Below are 17,440 nucleotides of genomic sequence, written 5' to 3' on the forward strand. Positions count from 1 at the left end.
AAGTTAATTATTTCGACTCCTATTGTGTTTTAAGAGACCTTTGATTTTTTAAATCACTTCCACATACATTTAATATATTTTCCTCCTCCTATCCTATATCTTATAATACAAAGTCGCTTTTCGTGTCTGTCTGTTGTTTCTATCTCTTCTTCTTCTAAACCACCCAACGGATTTTGATGCGGTTTTCACCATTAGGTCGAGTATTTTTCGTAGAAGGTTTATATATAGTTTATTATTTGTACATTCTTATGTAAATTAACATAAATACGATAAATGTGTATAAAGTCCTACCCGTTGAGACACTTTCACGCATGCGCTGCTTTAATGGTAAGTACTACATGAAAATAATGTACTGGAGTATTATTCCTCTTAATAAGATCTACAAAAAAGTCTGCGACAGCATATTTTTATCTTTTAAGAATAACGTGTAGTGATCATATTTCTGTCTAAAAATAGTAATTTCAATATATTTTTTATTGTGAGGGATATTTTTCCATAATGGTATTAATCCTTATCCTTTAAAATACTTTATTAATTTTCTACGTTAAACGAAGATAAAATTTGCTTTTTACACTATTTCGAAATTGCGAATAGTATTAGAGAAAAACGCATTTAATTGTTGACACATCCCGCCGTTGACTCATCAGCTGTGCCGACTCAAGTTTTACTTATCCCTTACACTCAGCATATAAATAAGTATATAAGTTTTCAAGTCGAGGGCCAGGGTTCGATTCCCGGCCAATGCATTCTATTTAATATTCCTCACAGGCAGCCACGTAGTGCTTGCTTTTCATCAGGGACAGAATATATTTAAATTGTTTTTCATTTCAAATAGCTAAAATACCGCGTTGAACTCCGCCACTTTACACACATTTCCTTTAAAAAATAGAGCGTGCGGCTGTCGTAGGACACACACGCGGCACAGCGCGATGGTTGTAGATTTTATTTCTCACTTGGAGGAATAACTTATTTTATTTTAATTATGCCCTAACTCAGGTAACGAGACAAAAATATCAATGTCTCGATATTTATGGGGAACTGAGTGTCTTCTAGATTTCCTATGCTTGGTTAGACAGGCTAGGCAGGTAGTAGCAGGTTTGCTACTAGGTTCCTTCTGTCTAACCTGATATATATGGAATTCAGACCAGCATTCCGGACCGGTATTTAAGATGAAGTGGTGCCTAAGCCAATGCACGAAACTAAGAAAACATAATTAATTATATGTTTCAGAGCGTACGTATGTATATTCCTATATTGATATATAAGTGATAATCACTTAGTTTTCTCACAAAGAAATATGGCGAATGAAATTAAATTTCTTACCATTTTAATTCACGCACATGACATTCTGCTTAAGGAAGCATCCTAACAATAAATAGGGTTAAAGGGATCCTTTAAAATCCGCGTTAACTCTTCCTACTGTGCTGTCATGGAGGTGCACGTTTGTGTCAACTATTATTTTAGTTTACTTCTTATTGACAAATCCTAAAATTGTTAATATACGGAAAATTAACAAATAATATATAGATATATTTTTGATATTTTGCTTACGAAATTTCAATTAATTGAATGAAAATTGAATTATATTTTGTAACCCAAAATATCAAATATATTATGTCAATAGCGTAGCATTTTCTTGCTTTCTTGATTTATTTAATAGAATAATAACTTTAATAGAACAGACGACTTTAAAAGAACGGAGAAATGAAAAATATTTAAATGTAAAGCCTAAATAAATATAACACATAATTACGGACTAATGTACTATTGTTTCCAAGAGTTACAAATAAATGAAGAATACGGCAAACTTTTTTAATATCAAACGAAAAAATGGCGGGAATATGACGTGGCGAGACTTAGGTCATAAATACGAACATTTTATTACGAAACTAGTTCCGCTTCGTATCATTTAGGCATTGTACGATGATATGACTCAAATTAAAAATATTTTTCAACTGTGTAATGTTTTTATTTAATTATATTTTAAGGAAGAGATTTACCCGATACTCAATTTATTAGTATAATCAATAAAATCTTTTTACGTCATTGGCATTATTAATGAGGTACTTATGATTCTGAAAATAACATTATTAATTTCATGTATTTTTCTAAAATTTTCGATTCTAATCGTGGTACACGGCCATAAGCGAGCGGGTACCAATGCGACTGGTTGTGGATTCGATCTCACTCGATAAAATTAAATATTTAATAATTTTTATTTCCTCGCTCTGGTAATAAGGCAAAGCGCGGTATTGAATTCCGCGGAAAGTTAGGAATGGATTATCTCACCATAAGGTTCCCTGATTCCCTCTGTCGTCTTTAAAGATAAATATTTTTAAATAAAATTTTCTTATCTTATAGTGATGTTACTAATTCTTTTTTTGGTCCAAAAATACTTTGCCATTATGTACGTACTGCATTTCATGAATTTACAATATATAATTCTTAAAATCCTACAAAAAAATAGAATTTTGATGTAGGAAACATAAATATAAATTTAATTTGTATAGAAAAAAAAACAGGAAGTACGTAGAAATTAAGCAAAATATAAAAACAATATTAAACCTTATTAAACAACAATGAGTTTATTTTATGATTTACGATAATACTGTTCATAATATTTTTATTTGTAAGACGTACCTACAATCAAGTATCTCTGAATTAAAAAGCAGGTTTACGATTTTTCCTGTAAGAAGGCTAGACAGAGTGAAGTTAGCTTTAGGACACTAACTTACAAAAACCTCGTTGTTCTTTCAAGATTATTTTTTCTTTGCAGCAGCAGCAGATATATAGATAAGGCATTGAATATATTGAGATTTTTTTGCCTCACGTTATACTCGTATAGGCAGGAGGAACCTAGTAGGTATTAAGACAATCGTTTCCGCACTTTCCTCTCAACTTAAAACAATGTGTGATAGTTACTAGAGAGAAAGAAAGAAAATAATTTCACCTCCGATTGGAAATCGAACCCATAATCGTCGATTTTACAATCAGAAGCGGTACCGCTGCGCCACGAGGGTCTTAAATATAATGATAATAAAACCATAATCCGAAATATTCCAATTGTGAACTCATGGCGTTAAATTGTTATTTATTCAAATGATGTAATTACCCCGAGCCTCCATGCTTGGAACGAAAAAAATACACATAATGAAAAAACATTAATAATTATTAATATCTATTTTATCTATACATACCTACCTAATACTTATGTATTCAATATTTTTTTCTAATATCTAGTAATATTATCGTAGGAAATACAGTGTCATAATCGTGTAAATATCTACTTAATTATTTTTTTTGCTTGGTGTCTCTTTAAGATTTACTACAATATTAAGAAAAAAAAACTAAATTTGTTAAAAAAAATCACGTTTTTGCTAAATCAGTTCAACCAATTTTCATATTGGCAAAATGTTCTCGTCTCGTTCTCGATGTGACTATCTTACTACTTCGACTATCTTATAGCATTCAGATCTGATAATATAATACTTAGGAAAGATTACACCTTTTGCTTTTTTAATTAGTTTCTTTTCATTTAATAATTGGGATCATCTTCCACTCAGGGGAATGTTTCTTTCACATTTCTTCCAGTCTTCAGAAAAAGTCTCTAGAAAGACCTCGGCCTTGCTCAAAAAACATATTATTTCGTTGGTTAAAATACGGCTATAAAGATAAGATAACCTGTTTAGTTATATTCCGTTGACTAATTGGGAAGTTTCTTTAGGGCTTCATCATCATCATAAATACGGTCATTTTCTTTGATAAAATATTAATAATAAATAATAATTATTATTATAAATATAATTTATTGCACATTAACGAAAAAAACATACCATCTTTAAAAAATAATAAAAAAGTACAACGAGGCGACCTTATCGTTTAAACCGATCTCTTCCAGGCAACCTTTGGATGTTGGAGTTGTATACAAGTGAGCGGTGCATAAAATAGAAAATTTACATATTTAATAAAAAATAATTATATATTAAATACATAAATACTACATACACACAGACATATAAATAAATTTATATTTCTGTATACTACAATTATATACTCACAATATTATATATATTGTGTAATATAATATATAAATAAATAAAAAAAGAAAATACAAGATTTGGGGAACATTTATTTTATTTTTATTTTCCTTCCTTGGTAAGGCATAACTCAGCATGGAGTTCAGAGAGTACCAAATTTTGACACTAGATACTCTCAGCTTGTCTGACCACTAAGCTATATGTTCTCATATACAAGTTAACGTATATATATTTATTTGATCATACGTAACCGATTTCTACATCATCACCATTTCTTACTATAAGAATCTCTCGTATCTACGTGAAGGACAGAACAATTTCATCATGGACCAACCAGATCGGCGGTCCACCTAGAAGGGCCACTCCACGAAGCTCCGCTTCGCAAAGCGCCATCTATTCCCACTCCGTCCCATTGTTCGGCCGTCCTCTAAACTAATTCGCCAAAAAAATATTTTTATTATATTTTGTTACTTAACTAGGCTTCGATATATATAGAATTTGAATTCCTAAGAAAGTAAAAAATATTACAATTTTTTTTTTTTCGATTATAATCTTTAACGTATGAATAACATAAAATGTTGTTCCTGAAATATAAATTTTAAGTATTATTTTATACTATGCGCACTAAAACTATAATATTTTCACTATTAAAGTTTATAGTATACTCAATATTTATTTTTATTATGTACTTCTCTTCCTTAATGAAAAATAGACATTTACCGCATAAATTTGTTATCCGACGAGTACCTTTATTTACAAACTAGCGGCCTCCCCGCGACTTCGCCCGCTTAAACTACATGATTATTCATTTAATAAACAGACAGTGACTGACAATCAAATGTGTTGACGTCAATGAATAATTTAATTTACTCGTTCAGAAACAGCCTTAAATGTTAAATTATTGATTTGGGTAATGATTTATAATATTCTTTGTAAAATAACTGTAATGATTGCATATTACAAAAAATACCCAAATCGAATCGAATAATTCAATATCGAATATAAAATCGAAAATAATTAATTGGGAATCTCCTCCTTGTTTTAAAAGTCGGTTTAACATACAGATTAATTACAAAAAAATAGAGATTTATTATAAGTATAAGTATAGATATGGATTGCTTTATATTTGCAGGCAAATTCATGCCTTGAGTTCATTCAAATGACAATAACTTTTTTTTTTAATGAACCTATTTTGATGAAACAAACTTTAGATGTTAAGCTAAGTTAAAACAAAGAAATTGGTGAAAGTTTTACATAAATCGGTAGTACTTTCAGAGATTAGCGTGATCATACATACAGACAGACAGATAAACAGACAGACAGACAAGAATTTTTTTAAAAATATTTTTTGTTTTCTATGATTCTTATATATATTGAATATATACAAATCAGTATAAATTCTCGGTTTATTTAAACAATGCGCAATATGATAATAAGTACCGGTTTTTGAATCGAAACAAAGTAAATTTCAAAAGAAAAATTCTTAGAAGATTTACGTAAACATGTATGTACATATAATTATGAAAAATAAAACAAAAAGCTTTAAAGTTATATAATTTCAAAGATTATTATTTATCTGTTAAAATAATCACAACAGAATAAAAAATATATGTTATACCTACGATTTTTACGTACACTTAATATTCAAATAATAGATCACTTTTTCCCGTCCCAACGCTCAATATATTTATTTAGTTTCACGCTGTATCCCGCAGCAGGGTAGGCAAAGGGAACCTAGTGTTAAGACACCCCATTCCCCACGGACCCCTAAATTTCGAGACAATGCGTGTTGAGTCGCAAAACTAAAAGCCCCGCTTTGTTTTGTTACCAGAGCAAATTTATTTAGTTAAGAATTAAAATAATTCATTAATACACTGGGAATTAAACACAACCATCGCGCTTACTTATATGCCACGTCTCGAATCCGATAAAAACAACTTTGGTTTTAAACCACACGTATTGTAGTAGGTAAACTAGGAAAAACGAGGCCATCATGGCTTAAAGACATAAGCGTGCCACTGGTGTGGATTCTATTCCCACTCGGGGGGGTGACCTCGACCCTGGTAACGAGGTTCGAGTAGAATGCGGTTTTGAGTTCCACCGCCCAACACAATGTCTAAACACTAGGTTCCCAGGTGCCGCCTGCTTGCCCTGCTAAGTGGTGGGAAGAGCGTCTTTCCCCACATTTATATCGAACTCGCAACCAAGGCAGTAACTACAATATTTGACTTTAATATACGTATACAGGTACTCTTACTCGTATATAACAAAGATTACCCAAACATCGTTTGTTTGGCAACAATTTTAAATCGAATGAACCTAAAGAAGTAATTACTTTATTTTATTTTATCTAGTAAATTATAAATTTTTTTTGCTAATTAATCTTTGTTCAAATTTTAAGCAAAAAAATGTTAACATATGTATTATGACTATTTTATCATTAATTTTATGCAATAGATCTATTGCGTAAAATGTTTACTTTAGACAAACAGATAATTGCAAGGCCGTAATGACGCAGCCGCACAGCGACTGCTTAAACGAGACGGTTGTGGGTTTGATTACACTCCTGAAAATGAACAACTATTACTATTTCATTTTACAACTAAGGTCAAAGTGCAGCGTTGAGTTCCGCCAATCAACACGCCTCAAAAATTCGGCCGAAAGTGAGAAACGGAAATGTATTAATAGGGAATGCATTGTCTTAATATTAGGTTCCCAGGTACGCTGTATAGTTCACATAGGAGGGTAGACAGAGACTACCCTCAAAAGCTCACAAAAACGCAAGTAGACAAAAGTGCAGCACTAATTTCCTCATCATTGGGTTTCAAATTTGGGCAGAAATCAGAGAACTGAGTATCTTAACACTTCCTCTGTCTACTCTACTGATTTCAAAAAACAATGAAAATATTTAATAAAACTTAATAAGTAATTGAAATATATTATGCAATATTTATACTTCCGTATTGTTTATTATGACTCAATTTAAATAAAAAAAGTAATATAATCTGTGCAAATTACTAGACAAATAAAATAAACATCACTTGTCAATTGTCTATTAAGCACAGATAAAAAATAGTACAAAATATACAACCACTAGGCATTACTTATTTAAAAAAAAATGGTTATCAAATATTTAATTTTCTGTTAATTTAATCAATATAATAAGCATATATTCTGACATTTATTGTTATTAATAAATATATTTAAATATAATTTTTAACAATAAGTTATAAATACATATTAATTATCTAGATTTGTCCTATGTCTAGTATAACGTTTAGAGTTAATTCAAGGTTGACATATTCTTGGCGCGGACGCTTGTTGTGTAAGTAAATTTGTTTTCTACATATAAATATAAAAAATTCGAAAAATATATGCATATAAGTTTATTAATGTAGGTAAACATATATTTAATATATTTTTTAAATAACAGTAGTAATTAAAAAAATAATTAAATTTTAAATAGTACTATTAAATTAATTTTAAATGCTATACGAGTATAATATCAGTAATTATTTTATTAATTTGCTTAATAAAAGCTTAATACATACTGTTGTTAAAATTCTAAATTAACATCAGTCAACTCCCACAAGTAAATATTTATAGCGAATCATATACAACTGTGCTTGATAGAATTATTATGTTAAAATCATTTAAAGATAATAACGAAATTCTTAACAAACACACTATTATATCGTTAATTTATAAAATAGTTTATGTAAAATATGTCGTGAAATATGCATCTACCTTCATTTATTTTTATTAAATTGTAATTAATTCTCCCGCATATAGCAGGGTAGGTAGAGAAGAGACTCTGTCTCTCCTCTTTCCTGTCTATAAGGGCACAACAAGTGTGACTAAAAACGCGACTGGCAGTGGGTTCGATCCCCACTCAAGGAATTAATTTATTTGAATGTATATTACCATTTTTCGCTCTTTTATCAAGGCAAAGCGAGGCGGTGATTTCCGCAACTCAACACTCAATGCCTCCAGGATCCAGCCGAAAGTAGGGAATGAAGTCTCATTACACTAGGTTCCCTCTGCCTACCTGCCTGCTGTGTGCGGGATACAGCATGAAGCTGATAAAAAATGTATTTCCAATCGTATATTTTCATTTCTTCGCTCTAGCGTCGGAACCAAGCGCGGAGTTGAGTTATGCCAATCAACACGTAATGCCTCCAGAATTCGGAGGAAAGTGGAGAACGTAAAAGTCCTAATGGGAAACGGAGTTTCTTAAAATCAATAACAATTGTCTAATCCCCACAGAGCTGCAACTGTACATTAGTTTTGTGTATTTGTGTAATCCATGCTCTTTTGGATTTGAACCTAATTCGATCCATGAAGTTTCTTTTTAACAGGGATAGATAATATATGCACTTGGAAAGGAAATCTTAGTCTATACATAAAAAAATATTATTAGACATTTCCTTCTGAGCATTCATGTAGTAGTTGTGTAACGTATATACCTATTACCTATACACGTGCAGTTATTAGATAAAAAAATATATTTTTAGGACATTGTGATGCAGTGGCGCATTTTGTCTGGCTGTAAAACCGATGATTGTGGGTTCAATCCTCATTCGGGAAAATGAAGAACTTTTAATTTTTTTATTCTGGGAAAGAAAAGGGCGGCGGACTCTCTCTGTTCGTGTTGAATTTCGGACTTAGGTATCATCAAACAGAGTATCCCCACTATATTTTCTTTGCCTATCCTGCTATGCTAGAAACGCAAATTGGATTTATTGTATATTTCAATAGGTATTCGTGGTTATTACTTGTTTATAGACGTAAATTTTGTATAAGTTTTTCATATGAGGGGCGTACCTGCATCGGCAATACTTATATCTATTAATAACTAGTGGCCACCCACAAATTCGTTTGCGTGGACCGTGGAGTTTACAGCACTTACCACCAGTTGTGACAAGTACCGTGACAAATCAAACCTACAATCATCGCTCATAAGCAACAGACTACCCACAGTGCTACCACGGTGTCAACATAGGAAGTATAATGATAAAATGCATAACGTATGTACTAGCCTCTGTTATCTTACTGGTACAGATAGCACCTACTATCTATTATTATAATATCATTGCAAATTCTATTATAATATGAGGATACGTAATGGCACAACGGTGTTTATTTATTTATTCAATAGGAAGCCAACTTAGTATACAATCATAATTCTTATGCTTAAAACAAAAAAAAAACTTACGAGATTAAAACATAAATTTAGGGATACTAAAATTTCAAACTTGATGTCATTTTTTATTCTTTTAACACACAGCAGTGTAGGCAGAGGGAACCTAGTGTTATGACACTCCGTTCTCCATTTTCCGCCGAATTCTGAAGGCATTACGTGTTGAGTCATACAACTGAATGAGTGACACGATACGACTGGCCTCAAATATATAAAGCTTTATAAATATCACCTCCATAATGTGAGTTTCCGCTTCCAGAAGGCAAGGGGCTAAAGCGGCTTCTTAGTACCCGTACCAAAATCTTATACATTTGTCTGTCTTATCCACTAAGAATTCAGAAATCAGATTTATTTTGAATTTGTACTTTGTACATTAGATCTCAGCAATCTAGTTCATTGTTATTGTTATATTTCACTTCTAACGTTTTTTTTTAAAGATACAATGGATCATGAAAAAGTGCTAAAAGACATCTTACAAAAAGTGGCTGACGAACAAAAATATGAAAATTGCGAAATAAATTTTAATAAAACTTCAAGCGGAGGTGCAAATTATACCAGCCATATTTATTTAGCCACTATCTCCTCACCAGACAAAGATGACCTTAGACTTTTTGCGAAGGTAGCAGCCATCGGGGACAAGATGAGATCTGCCACGCCAATCAGAATATTCCAAATAGAAACATTTTTTTATAAAAAAATAAAGAAAGTCTACGAAGATTTGGAGGAGAAGCACATGGTACCCCCTGAACATAGGATCGTTACAGCCAAATTTTATGCAGCAGACGACGAAAGCTACAAGGAAGCTCTAGTTCTAGAGGACCTGGCCGTAGCTGGATATAAATCTTATGACAGATTTAAGCCATTCACCAGGGAATATGCTAAAGCAGGTGTGTTAAATTTGGCCAAACTCCACGCCTTGTCCATTGCTTGGTCAGTTTACGATCCTATTGCTTTCGAAGAATCGGCTAATATATTAAAAACTGAACAAAACGATGCGGCTCTGATGGAATATTTTCAAAATGTGGTGAAAATTGCGTTAGAAGCAACAAGAGAGGAGAATAAAGAGAGGTTGCAAAAATTCATTGAGCATTTTTCGGAAGATCAGGACTTTCGCAAGTTTCAAAGGCCACTGCGACGTCCCGTTGTCGCTTACGGAGACTACAGACCGAGCAACTTGATGCATAAAGAACGTGAGGTAAACTAATTATGCTATATCTTTTTGGTTGTTAATGATATTGTTATCAATCCGACCGTATTTTTTTTTGGTTTGTTACCTCAGAACTTTTAACTAGGTGAACCGATTTTGATGAGTCTAGATTTTCGTATATATTTTGTAATCATATTTTTAAGCGAAGCAATGGTTAGTAGTGGTCTCAGAATTAACGCAAAGAGGGAAACAAAACAAAGTAGGTAATTTATCATTAGATTATTTTTGCTTTCGTAAAATATGTGTTAATTTTTTATACTTTTAATTGTAGGCTAGCGGCCCCCCCGCGGGCCTGTCCGCTTGAACTATACAAATATTTATTTAAGTGTAATTAAAAAACTTTTAGTATAATTTTTATATACTGTAATGCAGTAAAAATAAACTGACTGTAATTTAAACCTTTTCGGATTTTAGAAAAATCTAGTTAAGTAGTTCATACGGTAAACGCAGTTTTCGCCCGTAAATTAAAAAAAATGTTCGTTTGTATTTTGGTGTCAGGCAAATTAATATCTATACGAGTATATGCTCTTGAAAAATATAGTTATCTTGCAATCACAAACAGACCCTCCAATTTTTATTTATATGTATAGATAAGAAATATATAAGTGCAGTGTTCAGTTCCGCCACTCATCACGTAATGTCAAGAAAATTGTGTGACAACTGTGAGCTGTGAGTAGCGAACAGAGTGTCTCAACACTGGATTTACTACATGCAGGATTCAACATAAAGCTGCCTTGGTTTATTGTTATATGTATTTACAAGTTTATATAAAGATGTACATAAATTTGAATTACATTATAGATACAAATGTTAAAACCAGTCGTCGAGGCGCGGAGCTACAGCTTGTAGGATCGATTCCCACTCGAGGAAATGAAATATTTTATATATTTTCGTTTTCACGTTTTAGTAACGAGGCAAGGCTTAGAGTTCCGCCACTTAACACGCTGCAATGCCTCCAGAATTTGACATAAAGTGGAGAACAGAAGTATCTTAATGGGAACTGAGTGCCTTGATATTAGGTTCCCAGGTTCCCTCTTCCTACTTTGCTTTGTGCGGGATACAGCATAAAGTTAAAAAAATTACATATTACGTACGTGTCCAGAGATCCGACTCAATATAAAATCTCATAGCTGTTTTACATAACAATTAATAAATTGCATTTTTATTCATATGAGATTACATCAAAGGCGTCAAGTGTATTATACTTAGAATGAATGATTTATTTATTAATAGGTATTTTATGTACGTTGGTACAGGCATACCTGGCTGTCGAAGGTCGTGGATTCAAATCTCTTGGGGTTATAGCAGTGGCGTAGCTAGGGTATTTGCTGCCTGGTGCGGTTTAGGACTCGATGTCCTTTAAAATGGTCTAAAAAAAAAGTGAAAAAAAAGGGACACTGAAATGTGACATTGGCTACTTTTAAAAAAATTAATCGTCGACTTTGATGCCTTTTGATGCCCTTTCCTTTTGATGCCCGGTGCGACCGCACCGCTCGCGCCCCCCTAGCTACGCCACTGGGTTATAGTATCTACCTATAAATCATTCTTAGTAACAAGTAGTCTAGTAGAATACACGTATAAGCGGTCATTCAATATCTCCAAAATAATATGAAAATATAATTTTCATCAAATAAAAACCGACTTCCACTGGATCCCATAATTAGAACCAAATTCTCATCAAACTACCCTTAAAGTGTATCCTTTCCAATAAAAAAAGAATCATCGAAATCGGTCGGCGTCATATTGAGTGATTTGTCCTTTTGGTGCGCACAGATTTAATGCAAATTTAAGATTTTTGTAATTTTCACATATTGGATATTGAATGGATAACATTGTCAGAAACGGACCAAATTAACATGGGACTACACGGGAATCTAGTTAGCTAGCTTACAAATAAAAAAGAATCATCAAAATCGGTTCAACCAGTCGAAACTTCTGTAGTAACAAACATAAAAAAACTATACGAGTATATGGTCGGTACTCGGTTCTTTTCAGCCGACTTCCATAACTTAAACAAAACTTAAATTGTAGAAAAATAATTACTTCAAAGTAAAGAAAATTGAAAAATAATAAGTGATATTTTCATTTCTTCGCTCTGGTAACAAGGCAAATCGTTGCGCTAAATTCCGTCACTTAAGAGGCAATGCCTCTTGGCTCTTCCTCTCGGCGGGAAGTGTCTTAATGGGAACGGAGTTTCTGAACTTATACTTATAGTTCATTTGATACGCCGCGTAATCAAAAACTAAAGGGTATTTCCGTAGAATATGCATTTTAGGCTAGCTATATACGGGATATAGTGAGCAGCTTAAAAACATATTACTAACATATTATGTTAGATCTCAGTCCTTGAATTAAAAGTCAGCTCTTCTAAATAATAAGTTATATTGACATAGCTGTATTATTACTTCTTATATAAGTACTTATACTCACGGTATCTAGGACAGTAAATAATAATTAAATTATACTGCATATTGTTATAAGAAAATTAATAAACATTTTATTTGCATAATTGATGCAAATAGCATCAAATTCAGTACATTTTCTAAGAATAGAATAATACATTTAAAATGTTAAAAATAACACTATTTTTGTAAAACACAAAATATTTGCCCCGTTTTCCTACTTTCGTCCATTTTTAAAAATACCGCGTAATGTGGCGTAACTTAACATTGTACATTGTCTATATCAGATTAGGTTTTTAGATTATTTTTTAGGGTAGGCAGATGAAATCTGGGAACCCAATGATAAGACACACTCTTCGAAGAATTCTCGAGGCATTGCGTGTTGAGTGGCGGGAGTGGATGCGGTTTGCTGAAAGGACAGCTCCTTAGATACCGAAATTTATCCAGATTAGAGAATCCACAATCACATTAGCCTTCGCCTTCGGCCTTCGCTCAAATGTCTTTCCAGGACAATGATGGTCTTTTTTATTTGTCTTACGGCATTGATGATAGTTTCTTTTTCAATATAAACTTGCTTCGACTTTTACACCTACATGTGCATATAAATCACACCCAATTATTTATCTAACCTCCTCCAACATCCAAAGGTTGTCTGGGAAAGATCGTTTTATGGCTTAAAAGGCTGTCCTATTGTACTTTCTATTATTTTTACGTTTGTTTTTTTATTGGTTTAATTTGCAGTAAAGTAAATTTATTATTATAAACAAAAAATTATTACAATTTCTTGCAGGACGGTACAATGGCCATCATATCTCTAGACTATCAAACACTCCAGATCGGCAATCCTATAGTCGATCTAATGTACTTCATATTCAATGGATCAGATAAGGAGTTCAGGAAGAAGCACTTCAAAGCAACTCTTGAGCTTTACTATAGGGAGCTGAGAGAGGCGTTGGAGAGGCTAGACGTGGACCCTGATTCTGTTTATCCGAGAGAAGACTTCGATTTTGAAGTGGAACAGGTAAAACTTCACGCCGTATCCTGCATAAAGAAGAGTAACGCTGCTCACTTTATCTTGTTACCAGAGTGAGGAAATGAAAATGTTAAATAATTCATTTCCCTGCACAGGAATAGAACCCGCATCCGGCGAATTTAGTCACAAGTTGTGCTATCGCGAAACAATGGGAAAGCAGGTAAGTGATTGTTGGTTTCGTGGCTAAATGTTAAGCTTAAGGTCGTAGATTTGATTCTAGCAAAGAAATGGTTTTCGTGAGATGAAGTGTTTGTCATTTTGTCGAGCCATTAATTTATTATATACTTACTAGTGGGCCCGTGCGGGGATACGCCCGCTTGAAATAGAAATATTAATAAAGAAATTGAAAACTAAAGATTCAGTCAATTCAGTAAAACAGTTGTTTAAAATAACTGTTACGGCAATTAACAAATTTGTCGAACTAAATACTTTAAATAGACTTTTATGAACCGATTGTAATAAAATAACCCTAGATATTTTCGGAAGCTTGCCAGAACCCAAAACAGTACAGTACCAAGTACAGACGTACTTGGTACTGTACTTGTTTAAAAAAAAAATATAATAAAATCTTATTTATATTTTATATAATATGTAGGTATCTAAATCTACGTATGTGTATTTATTTTGCAAGTGACTAGCTTGTGTGGGTAGTATCAATATTTATGCGTTATACCTTACCTTAGCACGTGTTGCCAATCGTGGCGCTGGGGCAGTCGTACGAAACTGCGCTCTGGAAACAAGACAACGCTCGGCGTTGATTTTCGATACTTAACAGGCAATGCCTCAAAAATTCGGCGGATAATATAAAACAAAATTGTTTTAATGGAGACACGAAGTGTCACAGCACTATGTTTCCAGGTTCTCTATGCCTACCCTGCTATGTGCGGGATATATCTGGAAGTTAAATCTCAATATTGTAAAAAACAAAAAGTCTCAGCTCTTAAAGAGTGTATTCGCGGCTTGGGAGGAGTCACGTGATGCCTTTGGGGTGTTTTGTGACTTGTCCAAAGCATTTGATTGTGTGCAGCATAAAACTCTTATCAGGAAGCTACACCACTATGGTATAAGAGGCATTGCTTTGGATCTTCTCACTTCTTATTTAAGTGATAGGATTCAAAAGGTAAATGTCAACGGGAAACTATCACACGGGTCACCTGTAGCATTGGGGGTGCCACAAGGCTCTATTCTGGGTCCGTTTTTGTTCCTTTTGTACATTAATGACTTACCTCACCTTATGAGAGATATCTGTGAAATGGTGTTGTTTGCAGATGATACATCTTTAGTTTTTAAGGTTAATAGACGGCTATTGGAAATTGACGATGTAAACAATGCTCTTTCTAGGATATTACACTGGTTTAGTGCCAATAACTTGCTTTTAAATAGTAGTAAAACTAAATGTATCAGGTTCTTTACTAAGAATGTTCAACAAGTAGAAACCAGGGTTTTGATGAACAATAAGGAACTTAAAGTAGTTAATGAAACTGTTTTCTTAGGTATAACATTAGATGCTAAGTTACAATGGGGTCCGCATATAGAAACTTTATCTGGTAGACTTAGTTCGGCAGCGTATGCTGTCCGCAAGATTCGTCAACTGACCGATGTTGACACCGCGCGTTTAGTATACTTCAGCTATTTTCATAGCATTATGTCTTACGGCCTATTACTTTGGGGTAGTGCCGCTGACATAGATACCATTTTTGTGCTCCAAAAACGGGCTGTCCGAGCAGTCTATAAAATGGGTCCACGGGAGTCACTAAGGAATAAATTCAAAGACTTTAACATCCTCACACTACACTCCCAATATATTTACGACAACTTAGTATATGTGCATAAGAATATTAATAAATTTAATAAAAACAGTGACCTCCATCAATATAATTTAAGAAATAAAAATAAGCTTGCTGTGCCCTTCTCTAGGCTCCATAAAGTGTCTCACTCATTCGTAGGTCAAAGTATACACTTCTATAACAAACTTCCAAACGACGTGGTTAATTTATCACTGAACAAATTTAAAAAAGTGGTAAAGCACAGGCTCTGCCAAAAAGCTTATTACTCTGTTAAAGATTATGTTCGCGATAAAGATGTTTGGAAATGAGTTGCTCTATTTCTAAGTTAAAATTGTTAATTGTGATTTATAACAAATGTTGGCATTTAAAAAGAGTGGCCATGAGTTTCTTTGCCTGTATCTTCTCATGAGCTCAACCATTTGAACGGGCTTTTTTCAAGTCAAAATTGCACATTTTTTTTTGGTTATTTTGTTCTGCATTTTTTTATCTTTTATGACATGTCCAAGTGAATGTTAAGCATTTTTATGGAATAAAGATATTTTGACTTTGACTTTGACCGTTTATTCAAATTATGAGTAATAATTTTACACAGTAAACAATACTTATTATTGTAATTCATTTAAATTAAATATAAATTAAAAGATGTCATTTATAATAAGGAAAGTACTTATCTATGTTAATATTTCTATTTTTCTAACCAGACTATTCTCCAGTTCTCCAATTTATAGAAATATTTTTTTCCTCAAAGATTTCGCCACCCACTACCATTTACCAATAAAAACACTGTAATCTGTTATATTCTTTTCAGGTATTACCTTACGGCTTAATTCAAAGCATCTTCTGTCTCCTCATCGTGACCGTTGACGCTGAAGACGCTCCTAAAGTAGATGAAAATATAGAGATAAAGGATTTCGCGGTCAGTCCCAGCACTCTGTACGTTGAGAGAATGAACGACATTGTTGACGATTTCATTGATATGGGTATTATTTAATTATTTAACATAATTTTGTAATAACATTATTATTATAAGATTTCGTTTTTCTTGATAATATTTAGCTTAATTGCCAGTGTGAAAATTGTAATTTGATAATGTAATTTGTGTAATGGCAACACTTTATTGAATATAATGTGGAAACCACCATTTTACTGTATGAAGATTTTAAAGGCAATAACAAAATTGTGAATGTGACTGACTATTTTAATTTAAAAATTAATAATATTAAGAAATTTAAAATAATTTTAATTGTAATGACAGGACAAATCACAAAATATAACGCTAAGTAAGCAGTTAAAACAAAATAAAAATTAAAAATGAAGTAACTGGTCAAAATATAAGAGATTATACAAATTAAAGAAAACTATTTGTTACTAACATATCACTACATTATATTGTTTATGCGAATATAAGCAATATATGCAAAATTAATTTTATTTGTTTATTATTTTTTTATTTTTATTATTACCTTTCTTTTTTATTATTAAGCAAGTAATTTTAAAAGCATTTTCTATTGATTTAAACATTTTATAACTGTTAAATTATTCCTCCGCTGTTGCTGTCGTTTAATAAAATCAATATGACGCCTTATATTTTAACATATTTTGTGAAACTTATACAATTTTATAGTTGATAAATTTGTATTAAAATGTATTTTTAAATAATTATCGTTTATTTGTAGAACAATAATTTAATATATGAAATTAAATACATAACTTAACCAACATTAACATAAGTGAATTAAAGTATTACTATGTATGTAAGTATTGATATGACATA

The 17,440-nt window shown here is 32.3% G+C and overlaps 1 protein-coding gene across 1 annotated transcript; it reads left to right on the plus strand.

Moving 5' to 3' along the window:
* The first annotated feature begins 7,202 nt into the window (after nt 1-7,202).
* Nucleotides 7,203-16,957, plus strand: LOC146532325 (uncharacterized). Its single transcript, XM_085197255.1, has 4 exons — nt 7,203-7,362; nt 9,675-10,432; nt 13,637-13,867; nt 16,475-16,957. Exons 1-4 carry the CDS (start codon nt 7,299-7,301, stop codon nt 16,655-16,657), a joined length of 1,236 nt encoding a protein of 411 aa, XP_085053381.1. The 5' UTR covers nt 7,203-7,298; the 3' UTR covers nt 16,658-16,957.
* The last annotated feature ends 483 nt before the right edge of the window (nt 16,958-17,440 follow it).

This window comes from Heliconius melpomene, chromosome 14 (assembly GCF_056956725.1).
Source record: "Heliconius melpomene rosina isolate 202511_hmr_F chromosome 14, ASM5695672v1, whole genome shotgun sequence".
Lineage (NCBI taxonomy): Eukaryota > Metazoa > Arthropoda > Insecta > Lepidoptera > Nymphalidae > Heliconius > Heliconius melpomene.